At 58.6% G+C, this 16,056-nt stretch overlaps 2 protein-coding genes across 2 annotated transcripts; one reads left to right on the plus strand and one right to left on the minus strand.

Moving 5' to 3' along the window:
• Nucleotides 1–204: 204 nt before the first annotated feature.
• On the minus strand, nucleotides 205–2,457 carry THITE_129457 (uncharacterized protein; the record flags this gene model as incomplete). The annotated part of the gene is made up of 5 exons (XM_003648602.1): nucleotides 205–228; nucleotides 296–392; nucleotides 447–1,748; nucleotides 1,812–1,944; nucleotides 2,001–2,457. The coding sequence occupies 5 exons, from the start codon at nucleotides 2,455–2,457 to the stop codon at nucleotides 205–207; spliced, it is 2,013 nt and encodes a 670-aa protein (XP_003648650.1).
• A 10,884-nt stretch (nucleotides 2,458–13,341) lies between these two features.
• Nucleotides 13,342–14,460, plus strand: THITE_2106365 (uncharacterized protein). The gene has a single exon (XM_003648603.1). The coding sequence runs from the start codon at nucleotides 13,600–13,602 to the stop codon at nucleotides 14,413–14,415; it is 816 nt and encodes a 271-aa protein (XP_003648651.1). The 5' UTR covers nucleotides 13,342–13,599; the 3' UTR covers nucleotides 14,416–14,460.
• Nucleotides 14,461–16,056: the final 1,596 nt, after the last annotated feature.

Consider the following 16,056-nt stretch of genomic DNA (forward strand, 5'->3'; position numbering starts at 1 on the left):
CTCCAGCAAAAGAAATGAACGAGGAAGAAAAGAAAAGGAGAGAGACGGAGGAGAGGGCCGAGCCCAAACAGGGGAGCTCGGCCGTGCCTGAACCCATTAGATTAGTCCCATCCCATGCACTCCGTCATTCATCAAGGCCCTTATACAACCATTATCAGGACATCCAACAAAGAGAATCGTCACTCGTGCGAGCGTCCTCGGAATTCAAATGTCGATCGGGCCGGTCGGCTTGAAACGAATACACAAGGAGAGTGTGGAGTCCAACAGGGTGTGAGGAGGGTTGGTCGTTGGAAACTAGCCCCAAATCTCCATCATTGGCGATCACGGGTTGCTCGACGCGCATTTGATAGCCGATTGGGTCCACGAGCCTCAGCCGCCTGGTCGCGGCGTGTCTGCCGCCGTCACGCAAGCAGATACTCCCCGCAGAGCAACGACGGCCTCCTTACCTGCGCCGCTGGGCGCTGATGGCAGGCGGGGGCTGCGGCATCTGCGGATTGAACGTAGGCGACGGCATGGAGCCGCTGCCATCCAGCATCGCTTTACGCCGCTTCATATCCGACTGCCGGTCGTCTTCGTCGTCGCGTCCGCGCTTCATTGACGAAGTTCCATTCAAGACGGGGGGCTGCGTCGCGTATCCGTTCTGCACCGAGGATCCCATATCGTTTTGGCTGGCATACACATCGTTGCCGGACGTGCCGTTCGCAGGCCCACGCTCGTTGCTCATGACGCTGTACACGTTGCCCGAGGGCTGTCCAACGCGCGGCGGTGTGTTGTACCCCTGCGGCGCGTAGTAGGAAGACGCCGCCGTAGCAGTGCGCGGCGTTGCCCGCCCCGAACCGGACTGATGCGGAGAGCCCGAGAGGTCGGCAGGAGACAGATGCGAGTGGTCGTGACTGAGCGACCCGACAGGAGGCGCGTTGTAGTTGTAAGTCGTCCGGTTACTGTCGTAGGCCCCGCTGTCGTGAGTGTACTCGCCGTCGTGCTCGTGGTCAGCTTCCTCTTCAGCGCCGGTGCTGGCTACCGCTTCGCTCTGGCCGGCATGCAAAATGCCGTTGGCCGGTTTGGAATCGACAGGCTCAGTATTCTGGGCGGCACCGCGACTAGAGGGCGGTCCCATCTCATTCTTCACGTAGCCGCCCTGCCCGTACATAGGACGTTCATGAGCAGCAGAGCTGGACGTTCCGTACGTGGAGGACTGCGGCGGAGGTGGCTGGTACATCTGGCGCGAACTTTCGTACGGCTGACTAGCCGGGGGGTAGCTCTGCATGTTCTGGATCGAGGTGGCCGGCGGGGTTTGCGCGGGGGTGTTCGGCAGCGACCGGGCGTTGTTACTCAGACTCGTGTCGATGGATATCTGACTAGAGGGGTGGCCGTTGGTCACCCCTTGCTGGTTCCATGAGAAACTATCGGAAGAGCTCATGCTCCCCATGACGCTCGTAGCACTCGCGGGGGGAGTGGGAAATGTGAGGGCCCGGTCCAGCGGCGGACGAGTCATGGGGGGCGGATGCGATGGGAGAGGCTGCGGGCCGGGCAAGGCCAAGGGATGATGCTGGGGTGGTTGCAACGCCGGCAGCGGCGCAGGAGTCCGCAGATCTTGCTTCCGTGCCCCCGCTGTCAGGGCCTGGGACGGACGGGTCTGGCTAGTAGGGTGGCAGAGGAGCCCGCCGATGTTGTGGACAAACAGGGGATAAAGCAGCTCGGTGATTTTCTCCTTGTTCGCAAAATCGAGCGCTCTCTCGAAGGGGATCCTGAAATGACCGAGTCAGTAGGGACCCCCCGTATGGGACGGACAGATGAAGGGTTGAACCCACCAGACACCCTTCAAATGCATGGGACCAATCTTGACCACATGCCGAATCTTTTCGCTCTTGAGGATGCCGTCGCGCCGGCCGCGGGTCATGCCGGCGACATTCAACAGCTTGGTACCGTTGATCATATGGTTGTCTGCATAGTCTGTCAGCCAGAACGCCGCTGAGCCAGGATTGACTGTTAAGGCTTACCCTCTCGCCGGGCAACGCAGATGCCCCTGGCCTCAACCTGGAAGCAGAGGCTGCCCTCGTCCTCCCATAACGTAGCCGTAACGCGCGGCTTCATCCCCGGGGGTTGGATCTGGCCCGTAGTGTCGAAGCCGGGTGAGTACGACGACGGCGCCATGCTTGCTTGGTTGACTCCCGGAAGCGGCAGCACGGGTTGGCCGGGCCCCATGGGAGTAGACACGGCGGGCGGCCCAGTGGGAGGGCTCAGGGCATTGGGATAAGAGTATTGCCCACCATACTGAGGGGGAGGGTACTGGCCAGGGCCCGGCTGCAGCAGAGGTGGGGTCGGGTGCTGATGCGGGTGCTGCTGTTGGTGCTGCTGCGAATGCGGATGGGCATAGGGCGAAGTGACCGTCTGTGGAGGTGGCCCCTGGCCAGTAGACATATGCGACGGATAATACATCTCAGGCCCCGAGTTCATCGCTGGGTAGGTCTTCTGATCCTTGAGCTATCTGACACTGACGACACGAGCTGCGCATACGAAGCGGCGAGAGGGGAACCGGGAGTCTGGTGACCGTTCGGGATACGGCGAAGAGAGTTGAATGTGCGGCGCACCAATACCGACCTCAGGGCTGGCGGCCGGGCGGTCGAAGAAGGGCAATGCGCTGTGTCGGAGCGAGCTTGAAGCAGCAGTCAGCAAGTAAACTCAACGTCTGCGAGCCGATACGATGTGCGTGCTGCCATGGTCTCCAAAATTGGGATGGGTGGGTGGACGCACCGAAACGGAAGCCGCGTCGTTCGAAGTTGGCAGACAGCTCCTGGGAGCTCTGCAACGAGCCAATATGGGGGGTGGAGGTGTCAGAAACCAAGTATCGCTCGGCAAAGAGGCGCTATACAAGCGCTCGAGTTAATCCAGATAGGAATCTCGTTGTTTCGCCCTCGTGTGTTCTGCCGTCCCGGGTGCGGTCGACTCGGAAGCCCAGTTTTGGGGGCTGGGGATGCAACTTAGATGCAGCTCAAAAGTGGTGCCGCGACAACCCCAAGCTACGCCCCAATTGTGACCGGGGACTCTGCGTGCTGCACATAAACTGCCTCGGCGTCCAGCAGCTGTGTGTTCTGGCGTCGTCGGTCTTCTGGATCTATAAAAACGGCCGTTTATGTGTCAGTCTGGTCGGCGGTTCACAGCTTGTGGCAAGGCCAGCAGCTGTCTGCAGCCGCAAAGCGCATGGGGGAGGCGGGAGAGGACGGGGGCCGATGCAAATGCAGACGGCGGAGGAGTGGAGTGGGGAGTAGGAGAGGAGGACGAACCAGGTCTGGGCCGCGCCTTCTTCTTTTTCGTCCTCGCCTCTCAAACTCAAGAACGGCCCCGCCTCGCAAACGAGAGAAGTGAGGGAAGGTCGGGAAGAGTGGTGATGAGGAGCGAGGAGGAAGAAGGGGAAGAAAGGAAGCGGGCTTGATTTAGGTGGAGCGGCAGTGCCCTGGTCGGAGAGGAAGGTCGGCTCGACGGTACGGTGGTCGATCAGCGAGCGCCTCGAGAGAAGTGAAAAACAGAACGCAGACCACCAGCCAGCCAGCCAGCCGGCCAGCGAGACGGACGGGCAGAACTGAGAGAGCTAGGCCCCCCGGAAGCGACACCGGGCCCGTGTGCGATCCATGTCCACTGAAAAGGTTAGCAACCCAGCGCCTGGCCTGCCGCTGTCCCCCAGTCGGCTCGCCAACTTGGCCCAGCCAGTCAAGGGCCCGGGAAGTCGGACGGGAAAGGTGCCAGGGCAGGGGGATTCCAGGCTCTGTCTGGGCGGGGCCGGGCTGCCAACCGCGATAGGAGCAGCTCCAGGGTCGCAGTTTCCGCTCCAACCTCGCGGGGACTGCGTGTGCTCGCCGGCTTCCTTCCCTCTCTTCCCTGCAACCTTGAGCCTCGCATCCTTCACCAACCTGAGCGCTGGGCGCTTGGTCGAATTCTCTTGTTGCCTGCTTCTTTCTTCAACAGACCCCTCAAGGACTCGCCGCACTGCCCAGCGATGCGACCACAAGCCGCGATGAAGTGGAAGATGTGCGCCAATAACCCTGGACGCTCAACTGCGGGCCTGGCTCGAGCAGGGATTTCTTTGCCCGAGTGGGAGGTTGGAGGGGGGAGGGGGGGCTTGCGGCCAGGGCCAGGGCCCAGGCCGGGCAGGAGGATGGGGGGTGTGGTAATAGGCTGGCTGGCGAAATGTCCCGATGCTCGCACTGTGTGGTGAAAAAATAAAGATACTGCTGCCTGGAAGGGATTAGCGTAGGAAAACTGCCTGTTCTCTTCCGTTACCTGATACTTATTTTTCACTCCGTCACAACACGACAGTGAACATGCCATCTTGAAGGCAAGAGCTGGCGTCTTCAAAAGACCCCCTGAATATTCGCATTCACTCATCCAGTTTTCCGGATACAACCTCGGATCTGGTGCTTACACAATGTGGAGATAGGTATTCTGTGCTTACGCCTACTCGTCTACATACCAAGATATCTCTGATGCGAGGATCACAGGATGTGCGCCGCACTCGCGTCATGCCTCATCGTCGGCTCCTGCACGAATATCCAGCAAAAACATCGGCTGCTGGGACTGGAATTCAGCGGCCGCGAATCGCGAAGGGAATTGATGCTCTGTCGCCGGGTACACTACGCGCCCGCACTGCCATTCCGAGCAGAGTGCTGTGTACACAGTATTCCGCAGATACTCTCCCTCCGCGTAATCCGTGCCTATGTAGTTAGTTACACACATGGCGCCTCTTTGGCTCGTTCGGCGGCCACATCCACGGAGCTGTCGCAAGGATCAATGTTTGCGGGCATGACGTGAATCCCCCGATTGACCCTCTCTCTCTCTCTGTCATGCAATGCCCGATCAATGCAAGGAAATCGCTGGGAGCACTGCCCCGGTTGACCCGGCGAGGCCTGCCAGACTCTGGACGACGGCTTCGACACGGATCCCAGGAAACGTACTGATTGGGTTCTCTCACACGATCGACTCTCGGGGAGCCGCGAGTGGGGCAGAGCTGCTTCTTGGATGCAGGAGGTCCATTACATTCCCCACAGTCAGTTGACGTTTGGTTCTGGCTGCGTCGTATTTACATACCTGTGTAATCCGGGCAGACATTCGCACAAGTGGCAAAGCCCTCTCGTCCCTCAAGTCAGGCGCCTGGGACCGTTGGAGCAGTGGTACTAGCCGCAACCCCTTGATGCAAGCATGCCGCCCATGCGGACGGATAAGCAGCTGCGGCGGCAGCAGGGAACGCACCGTTCGTCGGCACAGGCTGTTGTGTTCGGAAGAAACGCACGTGGCGTGGGAGCGCGGCAGGCTCCTGTCGGACTCCCAACCAACCCCCTGGGTCCTCTATACTACATTGTTGGTCTCATGAAGATATCAGTCAACGCTGTGGTTGACGTTGACGCTGACGCCAGGTGTTTCGGAACCAGAGAAGGCCAGGCCGATGCAGCCCCTATACGGGCACTGCCCGTCTTCTCGAAGTCCTTCTGAGTCATCCTCGATAAAACAACCTCACGACCTTGGTGATCGTTACCACAAGTCGCCCGGGAGCCGGGCCAAGTAAGCTCCGAGCGGGCGGAATACCTGCTCGGCCACTACTAAAGTGCGAGCGGCGGTCATCGAAGAGTTGCCATTGAAGAGAGCACGTATCCTTTGCAGCTTCAAATGTCCTCGGGATGGATATTTCGCCTTCGCGCGCCCTCGACTTTGTCAAAAAGGCAACGGTACGGACACAGTATGGCACGCACCGCCAGCCCTGGTCCGCTTCTAGACACAGCACATAACAAACCTTAAGGTTATGTCGTGGCCATCGGGCAGTGGCCGAAGCGCGGGCCCGACGACCCCTGACCTCACTGACCAGCCACGGCCTGGTGTTGATGAACAGCTTGCATATTTCCGACTCTTGCTGTGTGGCTTGCCAATTGCATCGTCTACCGCGAGGTCGGACCCGGAAACTTCGAGACGGCGAATCGCAGCTGCAACGGCGGCGGCCCTCTTGGAAATTCCATGCGGTGCCCTCATCAACTACCGTGCGCGAAGTGAGGCGTGTGCATAACTAACGTGCATACAGAACGTGGGTGAAGGGGCACGACAACGGGCCAATTTGTTCAGATGAGGAGGGTTGTGCGGCACGGCCACGAAGGAAGCACGCCTCCCGGCCCGGGCATTGGCAATGGCGGGGAACGGGGGACCAGATGCAGTGCGTCTCCCCATTGAGCCTCAACTCCACGGCCCAGATTCATCCAGCGCCAAAACCAGGAAGCGGATTGCTTATACTGATTGAGGCCCGCTCTCGGCTTGCCCGATACCCCTACACCATCAGAAAACTCGCCTCGGCCTTTTCCAAAATGTTTCCACACAGGAACAAAGAGTTGCGGCGCAGACACGAAGAATTGGGATATGGGCCTGCCCGTCCTGAACACTCGGTTACGGAATGGTCTACTGTGCCGCAAAGCGAGAGGGGAATCATTCATCGAACTTGACTCTGCTTCGCCGTTCGTCATCAAGAGGAAGAGAGCCGAGCTGGCCATCCAATCCCAAACACCAGGGAACAAGTTGGGAAGAACCAAGGCTCCGTCCGGATTTGATCCGTTCATTTCTGGTCTCCCTCCTTCCTCTCTCCATCTTATTCTCGCTTGTTGCTTGCTTTCCTCGCACTGTGGACGGTGCAAACATTTCAACCCGAGAAAGCAACTCCAGCAGGGCTTTCCCGCGCCATGCGAAACAGCCACAGCCGCCGGGTTTTTCCCAGAAGAAACATGTCAGATTTGAAAGTTCCCAAAATTAGTGCAGTGTTCACGAGGACTGAAACCTCAGATCGACGAGACGGCCATCTCCAGGAAACAATTTGAACTTTCGAAGAAAAAAAAAAATTACACTGGGTTGCTCGGCATGCAGGGATCCCCGATCCAGGCTCCGCAGGCTCGAGAACACTTGCATACCGGCCAATGCACAGCGGTTACTGTGCAGTAGGTGCTTGTGCATCCATCTCTACACTAACACTAAACCCGCAGCTGGCCAATCATCATCAGATCTGATCGGGCCACTTTTGCGGTATTGTGTGGATAGCGCCGGAGGGAGAGTCAGAGGGTTATGGCTAAAGAGGTCTCGCCAAGACTAATTTCGGAGACTGCCGCTTATAAGTATTTACAATCGCCACGGGGTAAGCGGGGCCGCGACGGGGCCTCGACGACTTCGAGCAACATCAACAACGAACAATCGTAAAGACTCGTTGCAACAACTTTACGAAACCTCAACCAAATCGAAAAAAAAGAAAACGAAGTTAACCCTTACCCTAACCTTGACCCTTACCCTAACTATAACCCTTACCCTAACTAGCGGGGGGCTAGCGCCGCCCCCCGTACCCCCGGCGAACTAACCCGTGGCTAACCCGTGGCGATAGTGCAAACCCCTTGGCGGTCTTGGCGGGGTACTGACGCTGTAAAAACATTGCCGACAATTGGCCGAAATTAGTCTTGGCGGGACCTCTTTAGCCATCAGCAGTCAGAGGGGTGAGAATTGTGTTTCAGCCGCTTGCTTTTGGCAAGGCGCACTCGGACGGTGCGCGCTCCTTTTTGAAGTCGGCGCATCGCCCTCCCTGCCTCTGCCGTCCGGCCCGGCCCAAGGTTTGCTTGACATCGGACAGCCCGAAACATCGCCTGCAGTTCACTCACCTAACGCCCACGTTGAACTCAGAGAACTTCCAACCTGCTTCGTGCACTACCCGCGCACGGGGGATGCCGCACCTGATTCTAATTCGTCTGCGCAACATTCCTCAATTAAAAGCTCCCTCAGAGCCAATTGGCTCTGATTGATGTTCTGATGTGGGTGTCTCGATAGCAGCCTCCTCTGTTGGGTTGTGGTACACAAAACCGGCCGCCCTCTCGTCCAATCAGCGGGCACCACGTCTCGACGCCCACATCCACAATGGGAAGGCTTGAGAGGGGCAGTCCATTCCAATTTCTCCATCCTTCGAAACGAGGACCAGCTGTGCGGTCACGTTCATCACATTGGCTGACGGGGCATTGGCCGTTTGCCAACATTGAAACAAGAAGAGGAAAAGAAAGGGTTCCTGTGATCCTTGCATGACACGCCCTTGGTCTCCCTCATGCTTCGCAACTGCCGTTGCTTTTCGCCACTTAGTTATCGAGCCTCTCAGCCCCAGCCTTGCTCTTACTACCCCAACCCTTCGGGAGGACGACAGGATCATGCACATCATAGGGCACCGCGAACTCTTCGCACCCTCTTGCCTGCGCTTCCTATTCGCCAGACACGAGCTGCACGCGCGGACCGTTTTCCGCCTTACATGACAACCAAGGAGGGAAAAGCGGTGGGGCTCGAGTGGGTGGCACAGCCGAGTTGGTGGTGGAGGTGTGTTGTTGGGGGCAGATTTCAGAACCGGTCGCTCACAGTGCGGCCTTTTGTTCCAGCTTGTTGTCCACCATCTGAAGGCTTACCCAAACAGGGTGTTTCTGATAAGTCCCCATCAGTAACAGGGCTTCCTGTGCTAAACACCTAGTGTAGCCAGGCCTGCTAACAACGCACAGTTTCCCTTGTGTGCACTATCGTCCACACGAACCCTGCCCCAGATGTCGATGAAAGCTCCAGATGTTGCCGACTGACAGCCCCCAACGGGTACCTCCCCCGAGCGATTTCGACGGGTCTCACACTGTGCCCTCCTCCGGCGCGGCTCTCACCGCTACTCTTCGGGCCGCTAGACCAACCCCCTCTATTGACCTCCCCCATCAGCAGCCCGCGCTTGACACGCGGTGCGGTCGGTAACCCTGGATGTGGGCTCGCCAATGAGAGGTTGCCAGACCAGACCGCCTTAACAACTCCCATTGCTCCAACCCTCCAGCGTTCCCGGAGACCCTGGTCGGCGCAACAGAGTCTCTCTCACTCAAGAGCGCTCGAACAGTGTTTCGCAAGTCGATGTCTTTGGCTTCCGAAGAAGCTCTCCAGTGTGAATTGGCTGAGATTCACACGAGTCGTGTGCGTTGTGTTGATTGCTCGGACTTTGGCCGCCTGCTGTTTTCTCTAGCCCGGCAAGTTGGGCAAACCTTCCCCCACCCACGTCTGGTCTTCCCGTCGGCCGCCTTTCCTGAGACCTGCCATCCGCAACCAGCGAACGAGTCTCAGCAAGACAAGCGCGAAAAACCTCGGAGCTCAGAAACTCGACAGGTCCCAAAAACATCCCAGCCAGCCCCCTCCATCCGGTACGGCTTCTCTGCCGCGGACGGCGGGGGTCTGGCTGGGACCTTTCGGCGCGGTTGGGCGGGCGTTTGGTGGAGCGCCGAAAATTGAATGGAGTTGATGGTTTGATGGCACCTCAAGACGCTTGCCAAGCCCGTTCTTTCCCCCCTGTCGTTGCCGCGCTTGTTGTGTTGAGAGCAGACTCGGCCATGCCAGCATGCCACTGCGGGCGGCTCCGGGACGCTGCAGCAGGAGCCTCGGAGGCTCCTGTGTGGACGATCCTGCTCTCCCGATGCGCTGTCCAACATGAGCCCGACAGGATACATACATACGTGTACAGCCGGCAGCAAGTCGCAGGCAATCAGAGGACCCTGCGAATATGCACCACAGGCGCGCGCAAAAGCCTGCGTCTGTCGGAGATCTATCTGACAAGCGCCATTATGCGCTGTACATGCTGCATGTCCACTCCTTGCTACTAGTGTACATATGCGTATGTACGTGTGCATCCTGCGACAGGAAACAACAGCCGGGGAAGCAGGAAGAGCAAATGTCCAGCCCCCGCTCCGCCGACCCGGCCGGACCACGACATGGAATTTGTTCATGTCCCTTCCACCCCCCTCCCCCCGCTTTCGATTACTGTGCATCTCCTGCCCATCTGGGGACACCACCCAGCCGAGCCAGATCAGCGAGACGCGACAGGGGCTGCCGCTGCATGGAAGGGTCCTCGGAAAGCCTTCCAGGATTCGCGGTTGGTCTCGGGCGCGCAGCGTTTCCCGACGTGCAGCAGATGGACCCAGATCATTTTCCCCATTCCGAGATCGCGCACACTGATCGGATCGCTTCGCTTGCGCGCCCCTTTGGGCAGACGGACAGACAGAGATGCTTCCAGAACGGGGCCCGTTTACACGACACAGCTTTTGCGCGACCGTCAAGAAACCCGTTCAACCACAAATGTCCGAGTATTACCAATAACCAGCAGCAGCCAACAGATTCCGTGCCAAACTAGCCTCAAGAGATGCCGGGATCGATGGGGCCATTCGTATCGCCCTGCCGCCATCTGTCCTTCTCTTTCCTGGGTTTGACGGCACACACAAGACGCAGCCACTACTCCGGACAGTATATCAGTAACACGGCACCAGACCCGGCGCAGGCGACACAACCGCACGCAAGGCAAGTATGATTCGCAGGGTGGGTGGATGGCAATAACTTCGATACAGAGTGTGCCTGCGCTGAAGTGTTCTCGCTCGGTTGTTTCTTGACATCTCCTTATGTATTCCGTATTCCGTAGTTATAGCAGATTAGGCATATAATCTGTCAGCCGAGAAACCCGACTCCCGATCGCTTCTTTCCTCCCCTTCCCGCGCGGGTCGAAATTCGCGGTAACTCAACTCTGGGTCGATCCCCTTTTCTGCGCCCCACGTGCGCGGACGGGACCGGAGAGGACTTGTAGTTACAAGAAAGTTTTTCATCAGTCGCCGACTCTATTTCCTCAGTACCGCAATTGTGTTCACCACACTACTCCGTACCGTGTACTGTACGGAGTAGTGTAACTTACATACGGAATACACTAGTGTCGTTGTCCGTGCCTCTTTCTCGCTGTCCGAGGTCTGAATGTGGGCCACCCCTGGATGCCGGCGCCGTGGAATTCGTGACTTGTCGGGTGGACTCGGCCTCCATGATCGACAGAGCTTGCTGCGAGAGTGCCAATCAATAACGCAGTCTTCCTCTCCCGTTATTAACTTTAGAGATCTACACTATGGATAGTTGCTGCGCATCTGCGTAGTTGCAACAACAACTAAGTTGATGAGCTGAACAAACATCATTCTTCGAATGTTTCCGATGCACACTTGGTGCCTGCAACAAATGTATCCCCGGCTTTCTGAGGCGTGCACGGAAACCTTTCCAGCCACCGTTCTAACTACGCTAGTGTATTCCGTCCGTGGCTTCGGCTCTTTACTGCGATATACATAGCTCTGTGTTGAGCTAACGCTTATGCATGGAGCTCGGTCCCCCCATCTGGCACTTGCTGCCGATTGCACCCCCTTCCTCCATCCTTCATCCCTCGCCGGTTCAAGCTCAATCGCCGAGGCGGGAGACACATCCGGGCCAGGGAGAGATCCCAGACGGGAATGATAAGTTGAGAACAAGGCCCATGAACAATTGCAATTGCAGGGTCTCGCGGGAAGGGATGGCAATTCTTCGTCATTGTTGCGAGATTAGTGTACGCAGTAGCCAAGCCTGTCCAGAAATCCGTTTTTACACGACACTAGTGTTTAGTACCGTATATCGATCACGATCGGGGCGTCTGGGACGGAAGCGTGGATGCCTCAGCAGGTGCAGATTAACGGTAAGCTGTGCAACCATCCTCGCATCCTTTGTCCTTCGTGCGTGCCTACCTTACCACCACCATCAGACCTGCAATAGATCGTATGGGGTGGTCAACAATGTTGTCAATCTATCAGTGCGAATTATTTCGTACGGAGGCTGCTTGCTCGGCTGTCTCGTGCTGCGGAACTCGACGGTGGGGACCGAAGCGGGGTCGCGATGCGAGGAGGGGGCGGGAAGCGGGGAGGGGCAGGCGGACAAACATGGGTACGGGCAGGGACATGGGCATGGGCATGAGCATGGGCATGAGCAGGGACCAGGGACAAGCTCTTCCTGGAGGAGGGGTGGTGAGAAACCAGGCGATAATTGCGAGTTTTCCGTACGGAGTATGGTTCCTGTGGGATGGGATGAGGGGACGAAGAGGATGGGTCGCGGCCTATCCGGACTGTGTAGTTGGTGGATTCATTTGTTGTCTTTTGTGGTTTGTTGCCGAGAAGGTTGCGTTCAGATTGGCTGGGCCTCGCGTTCCTTCGCCAGAAATCATTGAAGATGGAGAGTTACACAGTAAACCAACTCCTCGAGTCAGGACCTGGACGGGACAATTTCAAGGATTCGAAGAAATGACGCTGCATGGAGTGGATTCAAGCCGTCAGTCGAGCCGGGATGCAACAGCCTGCGCTCCCCTGCCCTGCGCACTTTTTGTTTCCCGGATCGCCTGCGCTAACGCTACTGCGCACCGGCAGCGCAAGCTGTGCATGAACCGCTGTGGCTGTCTGCACGGGGTGCAGGGCAGGTGGCAGAGGCCGGCGGCGCAGCTACACTCCACTACTGTGGTATGGAGTACATACATACACGTACATTTAGCTTGCATGTCTTAGCAGCAGCGGTATAACCCACAGCACAAGATCGTGGGAGTAACCGTGCATGCTTCGATGCAGATGCCAGAACTAACGTTAGCCAGCGGCTGAGAACAACGCTGCTGCTGCCGCTGCTGCTGTGCGCACTGCCCACAGTAACCACACTCGCCGGAACAGTGGATGGTGGTCATTGACCAGGCAGCACGGTGCGGGGGTAACATAATGGTTCCAGTGCGGAGAGTTGCGTGGTGCAACAAGCACTCAGTCCCGTCACGTTAGAGGCGAAGCACGGATGGCACGGGGCCGGAGTATGTAAAAACGTCGCCTCGGGATTGCTACCACTATAGCCGGGGGGGGTTATTGAATGGACTTGCATATGAGAAACGGGAAACGGGAAACGAGCACGCATGAGAGAAACACCGGCAGTGTCAGTCCACCTTAAAGGCGACGTCGATCATAGCGCACGATCCCGACCGAGCAAGCCATCCTTCCTCACACTCGGGCCTCGTCCAGGGTGACAATGGCGCTTCATGATGCATCCGAGTAGCAACAGAGCAGTCTCTGTGTGTCCGAGTGTAGGAGTGGAAGAAAGGGGGCCGGCGGCCGCGGGAGGGGATGGGGTCCTTCGACTGCACTCCTCAGCGAACATCCCCAAAAATGCTCCCAGCGATACGACGCTGCGAGGCGTCACAGAGCTGGGGCCACCATCCCCAGAGGCCCTCACGCCGGCTGCGTAACAGATTGTTCTTGAAACCGGGGGACCAAGGAATGAGATTGATGAGGGGGTAACTGGACCAAGGGTGGCCGTCAAGCTCGGGATCCTTGCCACACAAACATTGCGCAACTCGTCTTTGAGACGAACAGCAGTTTGTGGGCAAACATGATGATCCTTCGGCTTGGTGAGATAGCTCTGGTCTCGGCACGGAGGTAACTCACGTTGCCTTGAATTTAGCTGATGGCGGAATTTGGCCAGAAGTACTGCGATAGGGCGGCGGCTCGCGCTCATGTGACTGCGCGCCAGTGCTTCCAGTAGGAACTTGAGACGGTTGCCTGGTGGCGACGCGACTCGCGCCTTCCCGTCGCGGTGGAGCAAGCGGCCGCTTGACGGAAACAATAGCCGAGCTCAGCATGCCGTCGATTCCCACTTCTCTTTCTCGACTATCGAGTCATTTGAGCGACAATGAGAAGTTGATTGCGGAGGAAATCTCATGCCATCATCTTCCGCCGCAGCATGCCGGCACATTCAAACCCGAAGCTGCCTCCGCCAGCAGAACCACGTTACAGCCGCAACTTTGACCCATGGCACTCGGTCGCGGCAGGCCACCAGCGTCCCGAGACGCGAGGGCCGCAGGGATGGCGCGAGTCTCGAAATATGAAGATGAACAGCCAGTTCCGCGCCGGCAACTCGGGCGGCCCGCGCATCTCGGACACCGTCGGCCTCGGGTCCGAAGACTTTGACGAGCGCCTGGGGATGCTCGTTCCCAAGCAGGTCCGGGCTCGCGCCGGGCATAGCGTCGCCGACATGCTGCGCAATCCGGGGTCGATGCGGCCGGCGTCACGCGCGGCGTCACGCGCGGCGGAGGGGGCAGCAACGGCAGCATCATCAAACACCGCTCGGCCACATGGTCCGGTACCTGTGCTTGGAGCAGAGGAGGGTCGAGAAAACCGGAGATCCCACGAGAGGGCCGCCGAAGAGCAGCTCGCCTTGGCCCGCCAAGCGGAGGACGAAGCGCGCGAGCCGCGTGAGGCGGACAAGGCGGACAAGGCACAGAAGGCACAAGAGCGCAGGATCTTTGACGGCCTCGTCGTCTACGTCAACGGCAGCACCCACCCGCTTGTGTCAGACCACAAGCTCAAGCACCTGCTGTCGGAGCACGGGGCGCGCATGTCGCTGCACCTGGGCCGCCGCCAGGTTACCCACGTCATCTTGGGCAAGCCGTCCGGCCCGAACGGAGGAGCCGGCGGTGGGCTGGCGGGCGGCAAGCTGGAGAAGGAGATCCGGCGGGTCGGCGGCAGCGGCATCAGGTTTGTCGGTGTCGAGTGGTGAGTTTGCCCCAATTGATAACCCCCCTCCCCAATTTCCAACCCCCTGCCTGCCTCCCACCCCCTCTCTCCTTTTCTTTGCCAGTTTCGCCAACCCCGTTGTCTCAGCTTCTTGCGGATACTGTGTCCGGCGCCCGCCGGCGGAACCCGGGCTGACCGTGTGGCGCCAAACCAGGGTGTTGGAGAGCATCAAGGCCGGCAAGCGACTTCCCGAGGCGCGGTTCGCCAATCTCAAAATCGCCGCTCGGGGCCAGCAGAGCGTTCTCGGAGCCTTCTCGAAGGCCGACGGGAGCACGCAGCAGCCAGCCGCGGCCGCCCCTGGGACCTGACACACCGCCGCTTGCTGACGTTTCCATTCCTTGCCCTTCTTCACCTGGCCGCTTCTTTCATTTGCCTTCCCTTTCGTTTTCTTTTTCCTTTGACGATCCCTACCCACGCCGGCGACGAGCGGCCGACGCGTGGGACAAGGCTACTGTGTAATGAGGGAGTGGCGTGTTTGCTACGGCCACGTTTGGTTGCAGCATTATATTGCCTTGCATGGGAGCGAACGTCTGGATAGGCTCGTCCGGGTTCTGGTGGCACGGTGGAACGGGGCGCGCTGGCGGGTATTTGCATCACGACGTCGCATTTGCATCTGCATTTTTGCATTGGGAGGTTGGGCAGACGACCGGCGCTAGGGATGGCTTTGCATGTTTGTCCTTGTATCCGCAGATCGACGGTGCCTCCACCATGCTGGTTGGTCGGCCGTTTTGTTTACTTGGCCACTTGTATCGCGTTCTCGTGGCCGGTTGGCAATATCTCGGGGTTAGATAGATCATGCTGGCCAGTTTTGGAGGCCGGCTCGTGCTATTGACTCTTCATAGAGGTGACATCCGTTGCGCTGAACGGATGCGAACTTGTGAAGGCCCTCGAGTCCGTGAAGCGGTAGACCTTCGTGAAGCGGTAGACCTCCGCTCCACGACGTCCTCGCGCACCGCTTGGCTCCGCAGAGCTGTCTGTCTGCTCACGCCTGTCTCAGCGCCAGGCGCGTCGCGCCTGTCCAGCGTTACCTAGGCGCACCGCAGAAGCTTCGAGTCGCTGCAACCCTTCTCTGCAGGACATGGTCGGACAATTTCTTCTGCCACCCGCTGCTGCTTGCCAGCCCACTCCTTGCCGCCCCGTCCCCAGACCTTGGCCCTCTTTCGGGTCTCACACACTACTCCACCGCGCCCGCACTATCGAGATGCTCGTTAGGGTCCTTGCACAGGTGCTCAGCGCTGTACTACGTCTTACATCATCCATCCGGGCTGGTGTTTCTCCGCCTCTTTCCATGGCAGGCATCCCGGGCCCCCTTGCCGGCTCCTCCTCCTCCTCTTTCTCCTCTTTCTCCCCATCCTTCTCCGAAACCGTCCCCCTTCACGGCGTACATACAGGATTTGTTTTCGCCCCGTCCCACCCGACTGGGCTGGCTCCGAACTAAACGGCCCCGCGCGTCATGCCACCTCCTCCCCGGGGCCGTCCAATCAACACTCCGTGCCCTTCCGGTATATGGTTTATCTCAAACTAGACTATTATCCCCCTGTGTCACCGCCACGGCGCCCGACACGAAGATGACCGGGCTGGGGATTAGGATTTGTGATACGGTCATTGCCCAGCCGGCTGGCCA

The sequence above is a fragment of the Thermothielavioides terrestris genome, chromosome 1, assembly GCF_000226115.1.
Source record: "Thermothielavioides terrestris NRRL 8126 chromosome 1, complete sequence".
In the NCBI taxonomy this organism is placed as follows: Eukaryota; Fungi; Ascomycota; class Sordariomycetes; order Sordariales; family Chaetomiaceae; genus Thermothielavioides; species Thermothielavioides terrestris.

Excerpts from the sequence above, each read along its gene's own strand:
- THITE_2106365 (XM_003648603.1), top strand. The coding sequence starts at position 13,600 with ATGCCGGCACATTCAAACCCGAAGCTGCCTCCGCCAGCAGAACCACGT.